This window comes from Salmo salar, chromosome 03, assembly GCF_965601325.2.
Source record: "Salmo salar chromosome 03, fSalSal1, whole genome shotgun sequence".
Classification (NCBI taxonomy): domain Eukaryota; kingdom Metazoa; phylum Chordata; class Actinopteri; order Salmoniformes; family Salmonidae; genus Salmo; species Salmo salar.
The window spans coordinates 45887442-45908420 of NC_138293.1; the positions used below are offsets into that span (position 1 = coordinate 45887442).

At 42.9% G+C, this 20979-nt stretch overlaps 1 protein-coding gene and 1 long non-coding RNA gene across 2 annotated transcripts in view; one reads left to right on the forward strand and one right to left on the reverse strand.

The window, feature by feature from the left end:
* Positions 1–233: 233 nt before the first annotated feature.
* Positions 234–20979, forward strand: part of LOC106600589 (voltage-gated potassium channel subunit beta-1) — a 98363-nt gene continuing 77617 nt past the window's right edge. Inside the window, exon 1 of the mRNA XM_014192067.3 lies at positions 234–1602. Within this exon, the coding sequence (XP_014047542.1) occupies positions 1373–1602 (230 nt within the window). The 5' untranslated portion in view covers positions 234–1372. The remainder of the gene's footprint in view (positions 1603–20979) is intronic.
* Positions 7755–13331, reverse strand: LOC106600590 (uncharacterized). Its single transcript, XR_001327850.3, has 3 exons — positions 12897–13331; positions 12562–12621; positions 7755–10069 (listed from the first exon to the last, which is right to left on the reverse strand). It is a non-coding gene; the product is annotated as an uncharacterized LOC106600590 (long non-coding RNA).

A 20979-nucleotide genomic window follows, 5' to 3' on the forward strand; every position in this document is an offset into this window, starting at 1 on the left:
CTTATACCTCTTCTGCAGTTTTACCATCTCACCACCAGGGGGTGCTGTAGCACCCCCTGCACCCGAACTTAACGCAGCTATGCTTATAATACCACTGAGCATCTACCTCAATAAACAAACATTCTTTGATACACACACACACACACACACACACACACACACACACACACACACACACACACACACACACACACACACACACACACACACACACACACACACACACACACACACACACACACACACACACACACACACCACTTGGCTTCAGCTCTGTCCCTTCCATTCACACTGTGTTCTCCTCTCTCTGTGTGTCACTAGTGAGGAAACGCTGTGGTTATTTCAGCCAGTCATTTAGAGGCAGCAGCCTGTCTCTCTCTTTCAATCACTCCCTCGCTCACTCTCACACTCACCACCATGCATTCCTTCTCGGCTCCTCACTCCCCCTCTCATTGTACGCCTGTCCTATCCTTTCAGAAGAGAGGGATCATGCTTCGTCCTTTTCCCTCCTCCTTCTCCTCCTCCTCTTCTTCACTTCCTCACTATCATTCTGGGGTCTCTGTATCAAACGGAGCACTTTCACCATGTTTTCCTTCTGAGCAGAGCATTGGAAGCTGTCCCTCTCTTCTCAGCATGGTGGACTTTTAGAAGCGGGATTTCCTGGGCTAGGAAGCTTGCACATCAGCTCTCTACTACCAAAGGTCCTGGTGGGATGCAAGTCTTAGTGGGACTCCTGCTTTCCTCACAGGACAGCTCACTTCTCCTTGAAGTTTAAGGACAATCCAAGAATCTCTTCATTCTTTTGATCTCCAACGCTGTAGATATCTGGCTTGGTGTAAGAATGTTTTTCTCTGCATGTGGCAGTGTGTAGATTTGGAAGATTGAAGATTTGTCTGTGTGTGAGAGAGCAAGAGTGTTTGTGTTGGTCTGTTAAGATTTGGTTATGAGTGTGTAAGAGAGTCTGTGTGTGACCGAGTCTGTGTGTGGCTGTGTGTGTTGCTCTGTATGCAGTGCAGTCCGCTCCCGCTCCTGGTTCTTGACTGGACGGTTTAGCCGACGCTGGAGGGTGAAGGAGACCCCTCCACTGCAGTCCCCTGCTCCTGGAGAACCTCCTCAGTGGCACAGACTAGCCTGAGAAGAGGAGGGAAGAGAAAGAGAAGGGCTGAGAGCCAGGTATAACAAACAGAAGAGAGAGGTAGAATGCGAGGGGACTTTTCGACAAAAAAGTGAAGTGCATGACCACTAAAGGAGACAAAAACCACTTCAGGAGAGACAAAGACACTGCAGACACATACAACCCAGTGAAGACAGGAGCAAGGCTGGCAAGCAGCCCCTGCAGCCCACCACCACCAACAACAGTACAGCCACCACCATGCAGGTGTCGTTTGCATGTTCGGACCAGGACGGAGGAAGAGGAGGGCTGAGGCCCCCGGGGAATGGAGGGCACAGCAAGCAGAATGCCACCAGTGCCAACACGGCCAGCCAGGCGCGGGCACGCTTCCGTACGGTGGCCCTCATCGCCCGCAGCCTGGGCTCCTTTACCAACCGCTACCACCACAACCTCAAGGAGTCCACCGCCAAGCTCACTGGCATGAAGTATCGGTACGTAGATGAATTACTGTTGTAATTGTGGTAATGAGTGCTTATTCACGTGTTATACATGCTTAATCAATGAGTTATTGGCGCTTAAGTAATGAGTGTTCGTATAGTGTTTACGATTTATTGTTGTAGTAGCTTATTCATTCATGTGTTATAAAGCATTAGACCCACATGGAACCAAGAAGTGTCACATTGAAGTGTTTTACCATTTTCTTTTCAGGGCAACCTGGGCTACAAGTAAAACACAACACAATTTGACAAACAGTTGCAAAATAACGTGATAAAAAAAGTACAGAAATTGGAAATGAATATCCACCTGAGTTTGTGACAGCAACTATGTGAGCATATTACAGTATTATAGACACTATGCCCTGGGATTTCCTATGATCTATGTATAAGAACAGAAGCCCTTACCTTCTAACGACTCTTACAGTGCCTTCAGAAATTATTCACCCTTGACTTATTCCACATTTTGTTGTGTTACAGCCTGAATTCAAAGTGGATTAAATGGGAAAAACGTGTTTTACCAATCTACACACAATACCACATAATGACAAAGTGAAACATGTTTTTAGAAATGTTCGCAAATTTATTTAAAATTAAATACAGAAATATCTCATTTACATAATTATTCACACGCCTGAGTCAATACTTTGTAATAGCAACTTTGGCAGTGATTACAGCTGTGAGTCTTTCTGGTTAAGTCTCTAAGAGCTTTCCGCACCTGGATTGTGCAACATTTGTTCATTATTCTCTTCAAAATTCTTCTAAAATTCTTCTAGCTTCGTCAAAAACCCAACATAGAAATACAAAACTAGAATACAACAACATAGAAAATCTAAACTAGAAAACCCCCCCGTCACGCCCTGACCTACTCTACCATAGAAAATAACAGCTTTCTATGGTCAGGACGTGACAGTACCCCCCCCAAAGGTGCGGACTCCAAACGCACCAACAACAAAAAAATATACAAATAAAAAAGGGAGGGTAAGGGAGGGTGACTAATGTCTATGGCAGCTCTGGTGCAGTACGCAGAACCTTCTCATCCCGCGGATCCTCCAGCAGAGGAGGCAGCTCCGTTTCGGGGCGTAACCCCCGCTTCGCCCGCTGATCCCTCCACTTTTGTGTCACCGGACCCTGGATCGTCGCCGAAGGACCCGGACCGTGGATCATCACGGAGGTTCTGGACTGCATACTGTCGCTGGAGGTTCTGGACTGCAGACCGCCGATGGAGGTTCTGGACTGCAGACCGCCTCTGGAGGTTCTGGACTGCAGACCGTTGCTGAAGACTCTGGACTGCAGACCGCCTCTGGAGGTTCTGGACTGCAGACCGTTGCTGAAGACTCTGGACTGCAGACCGTCGCTGAAGACTCTGGACTGCGGACCATCGTTGAAGACTCTGGACTGCGGACTGTCGTTGAAGACTCTGGACTGCAGACCGTTGCTGAAGACTCTGGACTGCAGACCGCCTCTGGAGGTTCTGGACTGCAGACCGTTGCTGAAGACTCTGGACTGCAGACCGTCGCTGAAGACTCTGGACTGGGGAACATCGCTGGAGGTTCTGGACTGTGGGCCATCTCAGGAGGTTTCGGACTGTGGGCCATCTCAGGAGGTTCTGGACTGTGGGCCGTCTCAGGAGGTTGGTCCGTTGGTGGTGGGAGATTCTGTCACGGTTGTCGTAGGATGAAGCGGACCAAAGTGCAGCATGATTATCGTTCCACATATTTTATTGAACTGTGAAACTATGCAATACATACAAATAAACTAAAGAACAAAACAACAAACCGTAACGCAGAGGTGAAACATACACTAACTCAAAAACAAAAACAATCTCCCACAAACCCAGGTGGGAAAAACACCTACTTAAGTATGATCTCCAATTAGAGACAACGATGACCAGCTGCCTCTAATTGGAGATCATCCCAAACAAAAACCCAACATAGAAATACAAAACTAGAACTACCATAGAAAATAACAGCTTTCTATGGTCAGGACGTGACAAAAATATATTAAATATATTCACATCACTAAATAACTGATTAAACACACTGTTTTGCATTGAAGGTCTACAGTTGCCTCAACAGCACCCTCTAGGGTAGCACCATGGTGTAGCCGGAGGACAGCTATTTTCCTTCCTGCTCTGGGTACATTAACTTCAACACAAAACCTAGGAGGCTCATGGTTCTCACCCCATTCAATAGACTTACACAGTAATTATGATAACTTCCGGAGACATCCTCCAACCTACCAGAACTCTTGCAGTATAAACTGACATGTTTTCCATCCAATCAAAGAATCAGAAAATGAATCTAGTACTGAAAACAGCTAGCTAGCACTGCAGCGCATAAAATGTGGTGAGTAGTTGACTCAAAGAGAGAGAAAGACAATAGTTGAACAGTTTTGAGCTAATTAATTTCTTCAAAAATGATGGAGAAGCAGCAGAGACATAGAGAGAGAGTTAGCTATATTTTGTTGTATTTTTTTCTTCATAGTTTACCTTTCATGTACTTAGCTAATGCAGCTAATTTAGCTTACTCAACAACCTGACTCAGAGTGTAACGGTTGTCTGTGGAAGAAGGAGTAGACCAAAGCACAGCGTGGTACGTGTTCATGATGTTTATTATAACTAGAACACTGAAACAAAAAAACTAAGTGGAACAAAACGCAACAGCTCTGTCAGGTGATCACACCAAACAGAAAACAGTTAGGATCACCACTTTATTTTAAGAATGTGAAATAACAGTAGAGAGAATTATTGGCTTTTATTTCTTTCATCACATTCCCAGTGGGTCAGAAGTTTACATACACTCAATTAGAAGTTGGTAGCGTTGCCTTTAAATTGTTTAACTAGGGTCAAACATTTTGGGTAGCCTTCCACAAGCTTCCCACAATAATATGGATGAATTTTGGCCCATTCCTCCTGACAGAGCTGGTGGAACTGAATCAGGTTTGTAGGCCTCCTTGCTCGCACACACTTTTTCAGTTCTGCCAACAAATTTTCTATGGGATTGAGGTCAGGGCTTTGTGATGGCCACTCCAATACCTTGACTTTGTTGTGCTTAAGCCATTTTGCCACAACTTTGGAAGTATGCTTGGGATCATTGGCCATTTGGAAGACCCATTTGCGACCAAGCTTTAACTTCCTGACTGATGTCTTGAGATGTTGCGTCAATATATCCACATAATTTTCCTGCCTCATGATGCCATCTATTTTGTGCAGTGCACCAGTCCCTCCTGCAGCAAAGCACCCCCACAATATGATGCTTCACTGTTGGGATGTTCTTCGGCTTGCAAGCCTCCCCCTTTTTCCTCCAAACATAACAATGGTCATTATGGCCAAACAGTTCTATTTTTTTGTTTCATCAGACCAGAGGACATTTCTCCAAAAAGTACGATCTTTGTCCCGATGAGCAGTTGCAAACCGTAGTCTGGCTTTTTTGGTGGTGGTTTTGGAGCAGTGGCTTCCTCCTTGCTGAGATGCCTTTCAGGTTATGTCGATGTAGGACTCGTTTTACTGTGGATATAGATACTTTGTACCTGTTTCCTCCAGCATCTTCACAAGGTCCTTTGCTGTTCTGGGATTGATTTGCACTTTTCGCACCAAAGTACGTTCACCTCTAGGAGACAGAACGCGTCTCCTTCCTGAGCGTTATGATGGCTGTGTGGTCCCATGGTGTTTATACTTGCGTACTATTGTTTGTACAGATGAACGTGGTACCTTCAGGCATTTGGAAATTGCTCCTAAGGATGAACCAGACTTGTGAAGGTCTACAATTTGTTTTCTGAGGTCTTGGCTAATTTCTTTAGATTTTTCCATGATGTCAAGCAAAGAGGCACTGAGTTTGAAGGTAGGCATTGAAATACATCCACAGGTACACTTTCAATTGACTCAAATGATGTCAATTAGCCTATCAGAAGCTTCTAAAGCTATGACATCATTTTCTGGAATTTTCCAAGCTGTTTAAAAGCACAGTCAACTTAGCGTATGTAAACTTCTGACCCACTGGAATTGTGATACAGTGAATTATAAGTGAAATAATCTGTCTGTAAACAATTGTTAGAAAAATTACTTGTGTCATGCACAAAGTAGATGTCCTAACCGACTTGCCAAAACTATAGTTTGTTAACAAGAAGTGTGTGGAGTGGTTGAAAAACGAGTTTTAATGACTCCAACCTAAGTTTATGTAAACTTCCGACTTCAACTGTATGTTATAGACTTCAATTTGTAGGCTAGGTTGTAGCAACCTCATGATGGGTATAGGGCAAATTCGAGCATCGTATAGTAACCTAAACCTATCAATGTTACATTGAGCTGGGTGAATGGAATATGAATGACAGTCATCCAATATACTATAATAGAAATAAGGCCATGCTCGTACCCGTATAAGGGTTGAAAATGGCAGATTTGGGCACTAATAAGTGCTTAAATTGGAACACAGTGCTTGTACAGTAGCATGCTATAAATTACGTCAGAGCTCAGGCTCTGCGTTTCAATGCGCTGTATGAGTTTTGACTGACTGCTGTTCTGAACTTGAGCATCGCACGCACAAGTTGGTCCCATCCCTCCCACTAGTTGGGCAACTTTAGCACATGTTTTGTTGTCTGAGTGAGGGAAATGCTGTAAATTAAAAGGACCTAATGTAGGTCTTGAGGATTATAATAAATTCCACTTTGATGTCATACAAACAAGCCAAACACCCGTGAGTCCAAATGTGCACTTCACATTTTCTTACCATAAAACTCCAGTCTCAATGTCGATGATCACTATGTTTGTACAGTTGCAAGATGATATGTCGTCATACCCTGGGTTGCTCTGAACAGAATGAGCCTATGTTTGTACAGTTACCAGATGACATGGCATCATACCCTGGGATGCTCTGAACAGAATGAGCTTATGTTTGTAGTTACCAGATGACATGGGATCATACCCTGGGTTGCTCTGAATAGAATGAGCCTATGTTTGTACAGTTACCAGATGACATGGCGTCATACCCTGGGTTGCTCTGAACAGAATGAGCCTATGTTTGTACAGTTACCAGATGACATGGTGTTATACCCTGGGTTGCTCTGAACAGAATTAGCCTATGTTTGTACAGTTACCAGATGACATGGCGTCATACCCTGGGTTGCTCTGAACAGAATGAGCTTATGTTTGTCTATTGTGATTCACACCTGAATGCTAGTGCTTGTAGTATCCTATATCTTTGCTTTCTTTAATGGATACATGTTTATTTTTATTTGGTTGCCATTTCCTCATGTTAAGCCTAATGTTGATGTTTCACGAATCTATAGGCCTACGGTGTCGCAATGCTGTATTTACAGTATTTACAGTACAGTATTTACTTGTTACTAGTAATTAAAGGGGGAAATTCAAAAATGTCAGATTGTAGAATGAATTTTTGATGCAACAGCATACTAATCAGTAACCAATAGATTGTTTTAGAATATACAACTGTCCTGTAGCCTACCTTAGCTGTATTTGGGCTCTCTCGCAGCTTGTATAGAAAGTTTGTGCTGTGTAAAACCAGTCTTTTAATGCCAAATAATACAATCAGTCCACCGTCAAAACAATAGCTTGCCAGGGATTGTTTCATTATGCAGACAATGCAGTCTAGCCATTTTAGCCTATCTAAAGCTACAGTGCTTTCATAAAGTATTCATACCATTGACTTATTCCACATTTGTGTTACAGCCTGAATTCATAATGGATTTAATTGATGTTTTTCTCTCACCTAACTACACATTACCCCATAATGACAAAGTGAAAACATGTTTTTGAAATTTTAGCACATTTATTGAAAATACAATACAGAATTATTTCATTTACATTACAATTTACAACCCTGAGTCAATACTTTGTAGAAGGCGGTTACAGCTGTGAGTCTTTTTGGGTAAGTCTCTAAAAGCTTTGCACACGTGGATAATACATTATTTTCCCATTTTCCCGTTCTTCAAGCTGTCAAATTGATTGTTGATCATTGCTAGACAGCCATTTTCAAGTCTTGCCATAGATGGTAAGCAACCAGTGTAGATTTGGCATTGTGTTTTATGTTATTGTCCTGCTGAAAGTCCATGCAACTTATTATGTTAAGGACATTTTTTACTCCTGAGATTATTTAGGCTTGCCATAACGAAGGGGTTGAATACTCAAGACATTTCAGCTTTAAATTTTTTATTAATTTCAAACATTTTCTACAAATAATATTCCACTTTGACATTATGCGGTATTATGTGTCAATCAGTGACACCACATCTCAATTAATCAATTTTAAATTCAGGATGTAACACAACAAAATGTAGAAAAAAAGTCAAGTGAATACTTTCTGAAGGCACTTTGGAACTCAGACTCCACGCTGTCGGAGCTATCCGTCTCATCACTCGTAGGCTTACCAGTGCCCACAGAAGGGGGGTCGCTCTCATGAGCGCCGCTGGGTCTCTGGCAGTCATCAACTTGGTTTTCTGGGAGAGGACGAGGAGGAGATGGAGGACCGATATTCTCACTAGAGGAACTGTCACTATTCTCGAGGGGAGGAAGAAGAGGATGAGCAAGGCCACTGTCACATTACTTTACTGACTATATTGTCCCCATGGGGACATTTTGTTGCAGTGTCATGTACATGTTTAAAGTGGCGTTGAAATAACAAAACAAATTGACAATACAACTTTCATAACAGTTACATACCAATAAAAACAGACTAGCCTGCTGGCCTTACTGGGTCGATAGGAACATTAGCCCGAGCTATTTAGGAGGGATATCACACCTGGCACAAATGATTGTCTAGTTCTGTTTTTCCTGCTGAGGGGTGCCCTATACCTGCGCCCAGAGGGGAGTAGATCAAAGTCTGGGTACAGGGGGTGGCTTGGGTCTAAAATTATTTTGTGAGCCTTGCGGAGGGCCCTGACCTTAAAGATCTCGTCCAGGTCTGTCTGTTTGACTCCAAGTACCTTGCTTACTGTGGTGATAATCCTTATCAGCAAATTTCTCTGGCTGACAGTGGAATTGCCAAACCCCAAAAAAATACAAAAGGTTTAAATACTCTCAATGAAAGATTTGTAAGACAGAGTGAGTATAGTACAATTAACATTAAAACATCACAGCTTTTTGATAAAGTACAGTCTCTACTGACTATGTAGGTCAGGTCTGTACATTTACTCCACTGAAGCTTATTGTCCAAGAGGACACCCATATATTTGTGTTCCTCTACAATCTCTATGTTCTGACCTCTGATAGATGTTGCAGATGAAGGTGTTGTATGCTTCCTGAAGTCTATGCACATCTCTTTGGTCTTGGTGGTATTGAGGACCAAGTGTGATTCGTCACACCATTCTACAAAGTCATCTAGGTCCGGGCCATGGTGTTCCTCGTCATCATGCAACAGGCTGATCAAGGCAGTGTCATCAGCGAACTTAACAAGGTGTCTGTCAGGATGGGAACTAGTACAACTATTAGTGTACAAAATGTACAGGAGTGGGGACAAAACACATCCCTGAGGAGAGCCTGTGTTGGTGTTGCATGTGTCCGACACTTGGGGACCTATTTTGACCCGCTGTGACCGTTGGCTCAGGAAGTCCAACAGCCACAAAATAAAGTCCACCTGTGTGCAATCTAAGTGTCACATGATTTCAGTATATATACACCTGTTCCGAACAGCCCCAGAGTCTGCAACACCACTAAGCAAGAGGCACCACCAAGCAAGTGGCACCATGAAGACCAAGGATCTCTCTAAACAGGTCAGGGACAAAGTTGTGAAGACGTACAGATCAGGGTTGGGTTATCAAAAAATATCCCAAACTTTGAACATCCCACGGAGCACCATTAAATCCATTATTAAAAAATGGAAAGAATATGGCACAACAACAAACCTGCCAAGAGAGGGCTGCCCACCAAAACTCACGGACCAGACAAAGAGGGCATTAATCAGAGAGGCAACAAAGAGACCAAAGATAACCCTGAAGGAGCTGCAAAGAAGAAGTTGAAGTCAACACTTTGTTTTCTGATGCTGCTGGAATCATTTAGCCACTTGTCAGTACACTTGTAAAAAAGATTATATAAAACATTTGATCAAACTCCATTATATACATGTATACAAGAGCTAGAAATATCTATACCACAATGCAGTTGTGAGCATACTAGGCATTCTATATTATACTACAACATCAGTCTAAATGAATATGGATGTTGTGTAGGCTGAATGTTCCAGACAGGGTCCTGAATGTTTTTCAGCTGGTAAACCTTGTCTTGTTTTGGGCTATGGCAGCTGGTTTAGGGACGCTTTGGCACTGTTGGCAGGGTTGTTGGGTTTGGGAAGCTGTGATTCTGGCTGCTTGTAGACCGCCGTCTTGTCCTTTCTCCGCTCCGCAGCCAGGCGGACAAGCTTCTCCCTGAAGTGGTCGGTTCTGGGCTCGTACACTTTCTTCATCACCCACTACTTCGACTTCTTGCAGAAGATTTGTTTGTACTGCAAGTCTCCTGGAAAGACATGAAGACTGATCATGAGGATGTGAAAGACATGAAGACAGATCATGAGGCTGTGTAACCATACATGAAACCATGTTCATCTGTAAATAAAAAAGGGTACAGTAGATTTGTATATGTTTTGTTACACCCAGAGTCAATAATGGGGCATTGAAATGGGCTATTCGCAAAGGTGTGAACCGTTTGTTGTGTATGAGCACCTACAGCTGTGCGGTTGAGTAGACAAACACTGCCAACAATAGAGTGAATAGGCTAGAAGGGTATAATAAGCCTCTTTCCCCAATGCAAAATAATTGACTGCAAGAGTATGAAAAGGTTGAGGGGGCTTGACTTGTAGACAGTCTAGTCATGTATTGTTGTGTATGAGCATCTACAGTAGTGTGGTTGAGTAAAGAAGCACTGCCAAAAATAGAGTGAATAGGCTAGAAGAGTATACTAACAGCCCCTCTTCCCCATGCCAAAGAACTGACTGCATGGGTGTGAAAACTTTGAGGAGCACTTGGCTTGTGTATTGATGATTTTTTTTTCTCAAGAGGGGATTGTGCTTTCATAAATACCTTTTTGCTGTCCTGGCTTGTTTGCGTCCCACATTCTTATGCTCCAGGATAGCAAGATATCATCAGTTCAGGACATGCACCAGTACACTTACTAGGTGTCTCATGGACCACTACTAGGCACTATATCCACCCATCCCCCTTGTGTCAAAAGATCATGCATATTCTAACCTTCACACACATTACCCACACCCAACAGACACCAGTCAGTTACCCACACCATCCCCTTCTTACTAATACCTCTGCTTTTCTCCCATTTAGACTCCAAGCTTTGCATAAACAATCAACTAAGCCTCCATAATACAGAGAATACTACAGAAGAAGTTGTAGCTGTATTGATGGATATGGTTTTGACCTGTGACACCAGGTACTGGGAGTGTGGATGTAGCTTCTGAAACAGTACCTCAGACACTGTGAAGGTGCCAGAGGAACAGCAGGCCTCCAGAAAGAATGACTATTCAGTGGTGATGTTAATTTGATGAAAGACGGAGATTCTGACTCACTGAGTTGTTGGTGTTGTTTTGATATTTCACAATTGACTATTTTGAAGCGGAGATTAATTGGTATTTTTTTTTTTTTTTTTTACCCTAAGCGATTACAGCCTCAAGTCTGCTTGGGTATGATGCTACAAGCTTGGCACACATGTATTTTGGGAGTTTCTCCCATTCTTCGCTGCAGATCCTCTCAAGCTCTGTCAGGTTGGATGGGGAGCGTCGCTGCACAGCTATTTTCAGGTCTCTCCAAAGATGTTCGATCGGGTTCAAGTCCGGGCTCTAGCTGGGCCACTCAAGGACATTCTGAGACTTGTCCCAAAGCCACTCCTGCGTTGTCTTGGCTGTGTGCTTAGGGTCGTTGTCCTGTTGGAAGGTGAACCTTTGCCCCAGTCTGAGGTCCTGAGCGCTCTGGAGCAGGGTTTCATTGAGGATCTCTCTGTAGTTTTCTCCATTCATCTTTCCCTTGATCCTGACTAGACTTCCAATCCCACCACCATGCTTCACCGTAGGGATGGTGCCAGGTTTCCTCCAGACGTGACACTTGGCATTCAGTCCAAACAGTTCAATCTTGGTTTCATCAGACAAGAGAATCTTGTTTCTCATGGTCTGAGAATCCTTTAGGTGCCTTTTGGCAAACTCCAAGCAGGCTGTCATAAGCTTTTTACAGAGGAGTGGCACCTGTCTGGCCACTCTACCATAATGGCTAATTGGTGAAGTGCTGCAGAGATGGTTTTCCTTTTGGAAGGTTCTCCCATTTCCACAGAGGAACTCTGGAGCTCTGTCAGAGTGACCATCTAGTTCTTGGTCACCTCCCTGACCAAGGCCCTGCTCCCCTGATTGATCAGTTTGGCCGGGCGGACAGTTCTAGGAAGAGTCTTGGGAGTTCCAAACTTCTTCCATTTAAGAATGATGGAGGCCACTGTGTTCTTGGGGACCTTCAATGCTGCAGACATTTTTTGGTACCCTTCCCCAGATCTGTGCCTCGACACAATCTTGTCTCGGAGCTCTGCGGACAATTCCTTCGACTTCATGGCATGATTTTTGCTCTGACATGTCAACTGTGGGACCTTATATTGATTGGTGTGTGCCTTTCCAAATCATTTCCAATCAATTGAATTTACCACAGGTGGACTCCAATCAAGTTGTAGAAACATCTCAATGATGATCATTGGAAGCTGCATACACCTGCACTCAATTTCGAGTCTCATAGCAAAGGGTCTGAATACTTATGTAAATAAGGTATCTGTTTTTTATTTTTTATAAATTCGCAAAAAGTTTTCGCTTTATCATTATGGGGTATTGTGTGTAGATTGATGAGGAAAAAAGTAAGCTAATATAGTAGCATAGTTGTAAACACACCAACCATGTTTATGCCTCGCTCCAGTACATTTATTTGCTCCTCATGGAGTCATGGAAAGATTTAGCAAAGGTGACTTACACTAGTTCCTGGTGCTGAGCTTGATGTTGATGAAGCTGCAGATGTTGATGGGATCGGACTCTGTAAATAGAACACATAGACGAGCGACATTAACATCTGCGGTAGTTAGTTAGCTAGCTAGGTAATGGTTAGATATGGTCTGGTAGGCTGTAGCTAACGTACCCTAAAGTAGCTAACATTAGCATGCAAAGTTACAAATCACATCGGCAGATAGCAGCTGGCTAATTACATTGATTTGCGTTGGAATGTCTAGTCAGCGTATTATGAAAGCTAGCTAGCAAAATTTTGGTTTAGACAAAATAAATGTAGTTTGCTACCTAATTTAGATACGTTACCTCTGCTGGACTTGTTTTCTGCTGCGCTGATGTTGGCTGATTGGATGCCTTCCTCTTTGAAGTGATGGGGGAAATCAATGGAATAGCTTCACTTTTCAACTTTCTACGACCTGGCAACCCCATCGGTTGAGATCATTTTTATCAGGTCATTTTCGAAATCTGCAGGCTGAAAGTGCTGGCCTTAAACACAGAATTCTCCACGGGAGGATTCACATTATAAGCAACGTTCTTTATTGCCGCCAGCCACTGTCGGCTCCGAGGAATATCTCCGCAGGTAGCTGATGAAATGTTACCCCAGAAGCCTGTACTTGCTTGTAGTTGCACATACACTACACTTTGCAGTTGTTGTCAACAGAAAAATTAAAATAGATAGTTATTGTAAGCTGATGTTCTATGGCTGGTCCAGTGAGTAACATTAGCTACCTGTTGACGCCCATTCTCAGCTCAACTGGATCCACCTCGACAGGGGTGGTACTACGTCCTGTAATCGCTATCAGTTCTGGATATTGTGGTTTGCTTACAACCAGGATATATAGCTGGCCCTTTTCTACTGTTCAGATGCATGTATTTGCATGAAGTGAGGAAATTCAAGATTTGTATGACACTTATTATATCTTAATAACATGTTCATGGACATATACTGTGAAAGAGCAGCGGTGAAATGTCCCTTTAATTTTGGCGCTGCATGTCTACAACTTCAGGATAATTTAAACAGGCTAATCAATTGTTTTGTCAGTCAATATAGAGCTAGCTATCTAACTATGTAAGTAAGCTAGCAACAACAATTTGCTAAGCAGCTGGTTGTCACTGCACTGGCGACTGATGTTCTTGCTATGAATTTTTGCAGGAGATAGCCACTGCTTTGTTTTTATTTTCTCACAATTGCAAACTGTTAAGTCACTGTCACAACATTTGTAATACATTTGCTAGTTATTCTGCCTATTTCATGCAAGGTCATACGCGAGCACAGGGAAATCATAAATTAGGAACTATGTTTTAGTTTTTTAAATGGCGGATGCTCTGGAATAAAATAAAATGAATATGAGCTACAAGACAGATCGGTTGAGGGACCAGCATCGCTTAGGAGTGACGACACCTGAATCGAGACAATGGCTTAAGGTCTGATAAGTTACAAGTTTATTAAAACCGGTTGCCCAAAGCCAGACCAGGAGGACACACTTATTACGTCCCAAATGGCACACTATCCCCTATATAGTGCACTACATTTGACCAGGGCTCATTTGGATCTGGTCAAAAGCAATGCACTTAATAAGGATTAGGTTTGCGATTTATTAGAATTTTTTACATTTTAGTAATTTAGCACAGGGTTTCCCAAACTCAGTCCTGGGTCAAACAAATGTGACTATGATTTCTGTTTCCCTCTAAAAGTTGCCTTTGAAAGCTGGGCTATTTGTCACCATGTCAAAACGAATATTAGTTGAGGCTTTGGAGAACCCCCCCCCCACCCCCCATCTCTCTGCTCTTTAACAGTGTGAACACACATACACACACTGCTGGTCTGTGATAGGCGACTGTCCAAGTAAACAGTTCACTGACTCTATGCACACTCACAAGACTATATACACACATTACTGTATATATTCACTCACTCACACTTACTACACTGACAATCTCACACAAAACCCACACACATTCACATATACTACATATGCACACACATACACACACCACACACACACACAACACAAACACACATACACACACCCGTTAATACCGACAAAGTACAAACATACATACTCACACACAAACACACTTTTACACTCATCATATGCTGCTGCTACTCTGTTCTTTATTTTACTCGTATTTTTATCTATCCTGATGCCTAGTCCCTTTACCCTGCCTTCATATTTACCTCAAGTACCTCTTACTCATGCACATTGATATGGTACTTGTACTCCCTGTGTATAGCTCCATTCTTGTGTATTTTATTCCTCTTGTGTTACTATGTTTCTTTTATAATTATTTGTTTACTCTGCATCGTTGGGCATGGCTCATAAGCAAGCATTTCATAGTAAAGTCTACACTGTTCTATTAGGCACATGTGACAAATACATTTTGATATATTTTTTTCATTCCATTGGTTCACTAAACTTGTAGCATTCCATTCTCCACTTTTTAGATTCCCTTGGTTCACTAAGGTTGTAGCATCCCATACCCTACCAGCAAACTGGTGTGAGACTTCCTTATAAAGACGTAGAATCATTCAGACTGGAAGATACTCTCTCCAATGCTGAGAGCCCCGGCTTGTTGGGGAGTTGCAGCGATGAGCCAAGATCGTAGTAACGAAATTGGGGAGAAGTGGGTAAAAAAAAGTATATAATGTATATATACACTACCAGTCAAAAGTTTTAAAACACTTACTCATTCAAGGGTTTTTCTTTATTTTTACTAAACTATGAAAAAGCACATATGATATCATGAAGTAACCCAAAATGTGTTAAACAAGTTAAAATATATTTTATATTTGAGATTCTTCAAATAGCCAACCTTTGCCTTGATGACAGCTTTGCACACTCTTGGCATTCTCTCAACCAGCTTAACCTGGAATGCTTTTCCAACACTCTTGAAGGAGTTTCCACATATGCTGAGCACTTGTTGGCTGCGAGAGTGTGCAAAGCTGTTATCAAGGCAAAGGGTGGCTACTTTGAAGAATCTCAAATATAAAATATAGTTTGTTTTGTTTAACACTTTTTTAGTTGCCACATGATTCCATTTGTTATCTTATAGTTTTGATGTCTTCACTATTATTATACAATGTAGAAAATAGTCAAAATAAAAAAAAAACCTTAAATGAGTAGGATGTTCTAAAACTTTTGACCGGTAGTGTATATGTAAGCATTTTTCACATCTCCATGACAACTGTGAATGACTCTAACGGCCGTATTATCACGTTGTGGTTTCGTCTGGTCGCACTGCTCGCACTCTGTATCAAGATTACACCCTCAGATGTTTCCCAATGTGGCATGTGAGGCAGAGCGTGACAGCTACACAAACACACCCACACACCAGTGTCAGTCAGTGCCATTTAAGATTAGGAGGACGGCACCAACTTTACCCTCGTGGGAATTGGCCTATATTAAAATGTTTCTTACAGAATAAATGTGAAAATGCATATGCATAAGAGTGGTAGCAATTGAAAGGAAACAGTTTGGAGATTATGGGAAAATTATTAGACCAAAGTTGAGGTCACAACATTTCACCTGACACAAGACTGAATCCAAAAATTACACTGTTGATTTGATGTGGATTTGACATTTCTTGTACTTTTCTCTGCATTTGTTGATATCGAAATCTAAAAATACTTTGAATACATTCCGTGACATGATAAAAATATTAATGGAAAATGTGAGGTAGGTACAACATAAGAAAAAATGACAAGGGTCTGAGTGAGAGGTCTAACTGCTGTCTCCAAGGGGCCACACGCCTCTCCATAGTGTGCACATTTCAATGTCATTTCAATGCACTTTTATGACTCCAAGAAGAGTCTTCAACTATAAGGTGCTTTTTTGAGCTCTCCTGGCTGTGCCGTTGAGGAACTAGAGCAAGAACACTTGTAGTTGTTTTGTTTGGAACACAACCCTGCATCTCTGCCATCACAGAATTACTGTTGTTGTTTACGCAATCAAAAACATCTTATTATAAATTAATGGAGTCTTGAGTCACTGGCGTAGTGGAAACCCCCACAGCAACCGCAAGGCGGAGGGGCCTACGAGCTCTGAGGTCTCATGCGCCCGTCATCTCACATCTATGTCAAAATATTATAATTTTGACAGTAACCCTCTTTTTTAATTTTCACATGTAGCAAGCGAAGTATTTGTGTTGTCCAATCTACATGGGTAGTCGGTGAGCCAGACAGACAACATACACTGAGTGAACAAAACATTAAGGACACCTTCCTAATATTGAGTTGCACACTATCGCAGGTGGAAGCTAGTAGTCCTACTGATGCATCAGCTAGCACTAGCAACCTCCCAGTCCCGACAGAGACCTCACTGCCCGGGCCTGCTTAATGTTCCAGTCTAGTTGGTGCTAAAGGAGATGAAAGGGCCGCGGCTCTGTTGCATCCCGCAGTGTGTGTGGCGTTCTTTTATTTTTTTTAATTTGTACACTTAGTTTACAAACAATCTGCCAACGATGGATTTACAGTGGTGGGGTTTGGACTGATCTTGTTGATCGTGTACATACCCGCTACAAACGGACTAAATAATGAAAACGCTGCTGGCAGCGGAATCCAATACAGCAGGGAGTTCTTACTACAATGCAACTCAAACACAAACACCATGGATATCCCAATGGACCATCTAATCCCTGATTGTCTGCGAGTGGATTACAAACCTAAATGCAAACTTGGAAAACGCGGGGGAATCAGACAAAGACTTAAAAAATGAAAGACCAAACCTCCCTTACCCACCAACTTGCTGATTAATGCGCATGCACTGAGGGTAAAACCGGGAGGCCTGTTTGTTGGCATTTACTGAGACTTGGCTGGAAGACAGAGTCCCAGACAGGGAAGTGGAGCCGGCCTTCACTCTGGTCAGAGCGGACCGTGATCTGACAGTCATAGGTAAACATCACAGCGGGGGCGTCTGCCTGCTTGTCAGGGACCAGTGGTGTAAATGGATCTTCACGGCGGGGGCGTCTGCCTGCTTGTCAGGGACCAGTGGTGTAAATGGATCTTCACGGCGGGGGCGTCTGCCTGCTTGTCAGGGACCAGTGGTGTAAATGGATCTTCACGGCGGGGGCGTCTGCCTGCTTGTCAGGGACCAGTGGTGTAAATGGATCTTCACGGCGGGGGCGTCTGCCTGCTTGTCAGGGACCAGTGGTGTAAATGGATCTTCACGGTGGGGGCGTCTGTCTGCTTGTCAGGGACCAGTGGTGTAAATGGATCCTGGTAAGAGAGAGACTCTGTACCCCCGACATTGAACTGCTTTCTGTGTCACTGCGACCCTACTATCTGCCCCGTGAGTTCCCCCAATTGGTTGTTACTGTTGTGTACATTCAACCGAAAGCTAATCTAACAAAGGCATCAGAGATGATTTATAATCTGTCACAGAAACTGGAATCCATCTCCCCCGACGCACCCACATTTATTTTAGGGGATTTTAACAACTGTACTTTGCACAAAGTCCTGTGCACATACCACCAGTATGTGAAATGTCACACTAGGAAAAATAAGACTCTTGATTTGTGCTATGGGACAATACCAAATGTGTTCTCTGCCACCACCAGACCTCGCCTATGGACATCAGACCACAATGTTGTCTACCTCATGCCAACCTACTGTCGCCTCCTGGAGAGGGAGAAACCCACAGTTAAAACTGTTCAGATCTGGAACGACAACAGTATCACTTGTCTCCAGGGGTGTTTTGACTGTACTATGTGGGAGGTACAGTGGATTGCGAAAATATTCACGCCTCTTGGGATTTTTCCTATTTTATTGCTGTACAATCTGGAATAAACATTTTTGGGGAGTTTGTATCATTTGGTTACATTGGAGGGAAAAAAGTATTTGATCCCCTGCTGATTTTGTACGTTTGCCCACTGACAAAGAAATGATCAGTCTATAATTTTAATGGTAGGTTTATTTGAACAGTGAGAGACAGAATAACAACAAAAAAATCCTGAAAAACGCATGTCAAAAATGTTAATGAGGGAAATAAGTATTTGACCCCCTCTCAATCAGAACGATTTCTGGCTCCCAGGTGTCTTTTATACAGGTAACGAGCTGAGATTAGGAGCACACTCTTAAAGGGAGTGCTCCTAATCTCAGTTTGTTACCTCTATAAAAGACACCTGTCCACAGAAGCAATCAATCAATCAGATTCCAAACTCTCCACCATGGCCAAGACCAAAGAGCTCTCCAAGGATGTCAGGGACAAGATTGTAGACCTACACAAGGCTGTAATGGGCTACAAGACCATCGCCAAGCAGCTTGGTGAGAAGGTGACAACAGTTGGTGCGATTATTCGCAAATGGAAGAAACACAAAAGAACTGTCAATCTCCCTCGGCTTGAGGCTCCATGCAAGATCTCACCTCGTGGAGTTGCAATGATCATGAGAACGGTGAGGAATCAGCCCAGAACTACACGGGAGGATCTTGTCAATGATCTCAAGGCAGCTGGGACCATAGTCACCAAGAAAACAATTGGTAACACACTACGCCGTGAAGGACTGAAATCCTGCAGCTCCCGCAAGGTCCCCCTGCTCAAGAAAGCACATATACATGCCCCTCTGACGTTTGCCAATGAACATTTGAATGATTCAGAGAACAACTGGGTGAAAGTGTTGTGGTCAGATGAGACCAAAATGGAGCTCTTTGGCATCAACTCAACTCGCCGTGTTTGGAGGAGTAGGAATGCTGCCTATAACCCCAAGAACACCATCCCCACGGTCAAACATGGAGGTGGAAACATTATGCTTTGGGGGTGTTTTTCTGCTAAGGGGACAGGACAACTTCACCGCATCAAAGGGACGATGGACGGGGCCATGTACCGTCAAATCTTGGGTGAGAACCTCCTTCCCTCAGCCAGGGCATTGAAAATGGGTCGTGGATGGGTATTCCAGCATGAAAATGACCCAAAACACACGGCCAAGGCAACAAAGGAGTGGCTCAAGAAGAAGCACATTAAGGTCCTGGAGTGGCCTAGCCAGTCTCTAGACCTTAATCCCATAGAAAATCTGTGGAGGGAGCGGAAGGTTCGAGTTGCCAAACGTCAGCATCGAAACCTTAATGACCGGAGAAGATCTGCAAAGCGGAGTGGGACAAAATCCCTCCTGAGATGTGTGCAAACCTGGTGGCCAACTACAAGAAACGTCTGACCTGTGTGATTACCACCAAGTACTAAGTCATGTTTTGCAGAGGGGTCAAATACTTATTTCCCTCATTAAAATGCAAATCAATTTATAACATTTTTGACATGCATTTTTCTGGATTTTTTTGTTATTCTGTCTCTCACTGTTCAAATAAACCTACCATTAAAATTATAGACTGATCATTTCTTTGTCAGTGGGCAAACGTATAAAATCAGCAGGGGATCAAATACTTTTTTCCCTCACTGTAGCTCCTGTTAGCCTGTAGAAAACTAGTACTGCTCCCATTTTCATAAAGCCCGCTTTCGAGCGTGGGAACACAATTTGAAAAGGAAGTAGGGCTTTACAAAGCCAGGGAAAATGAGTCAATCTAATGTCGTGGCAGATAGGAACATCATTGAGACAATTACAATGCCTCTATTGAACAACCATATCTACTCATGACTAGCGTGATTGTGAAATCGGCGAAACACAAAGGCCACAATAATTGCTGCAAAACATGACACCTCAATCAAGCGATGACGTCACTCTCCTGGTGCGAAAAATTCAAATATACGGCTATGGTGCATAATTATGTCTGAAACACATCTCATCACTCATGATCATGTAGGGAGACTGGAAAACCACCCAAAGTAGTGTCTAGTGTAGCGGTGAAGTTTCCCTTTAAGAGGGACTGTTATCAGAAATCAGTTGGTAAATTAGCATGTTTCCCTGCGATTGATAATGTTACTTTGTATTGTTGGCTCAGCTGAACACAGCAGTTGACTTGGGAGGCTACTGCAATCACTCACGGCATAACAGCTGCTTCATGAAAACTCATAATAATGCTAGCTAGCATTTGTCGGAAGCATTCAACATTTTCTGTGCAGCACTTAGTCAACAGCTGGTTAATAGCAGCATCATTTCAGTGACTGGCTCAGCGAGCAGCCAACGATAGATAAATCATTTGCAGGTTGACTTTTATTGTGACGAATCTTGCCCTGGAGGCAGAACTGAGCAATTCCCGCTAGATGGGAATGTCAAAATTAGCTATATCGTAAAAAATGAATTGAAAACAAAAATGTGCTTTTTGGTTTTATTTTAGCTTAGGGTTAGGCATTAGGGTTAGCTGTCTGGTTAATGTTAGGGTTAGGTTAGGGTTAGGTTTCAAATCAGATTTTATGACTTTGTGACTGTGCCAGCTCTGCAGAGCTGCCTCCAGGGTAAGATTAATGACAACAAATGCCAACCTGCAAATAATATTGGACAAACT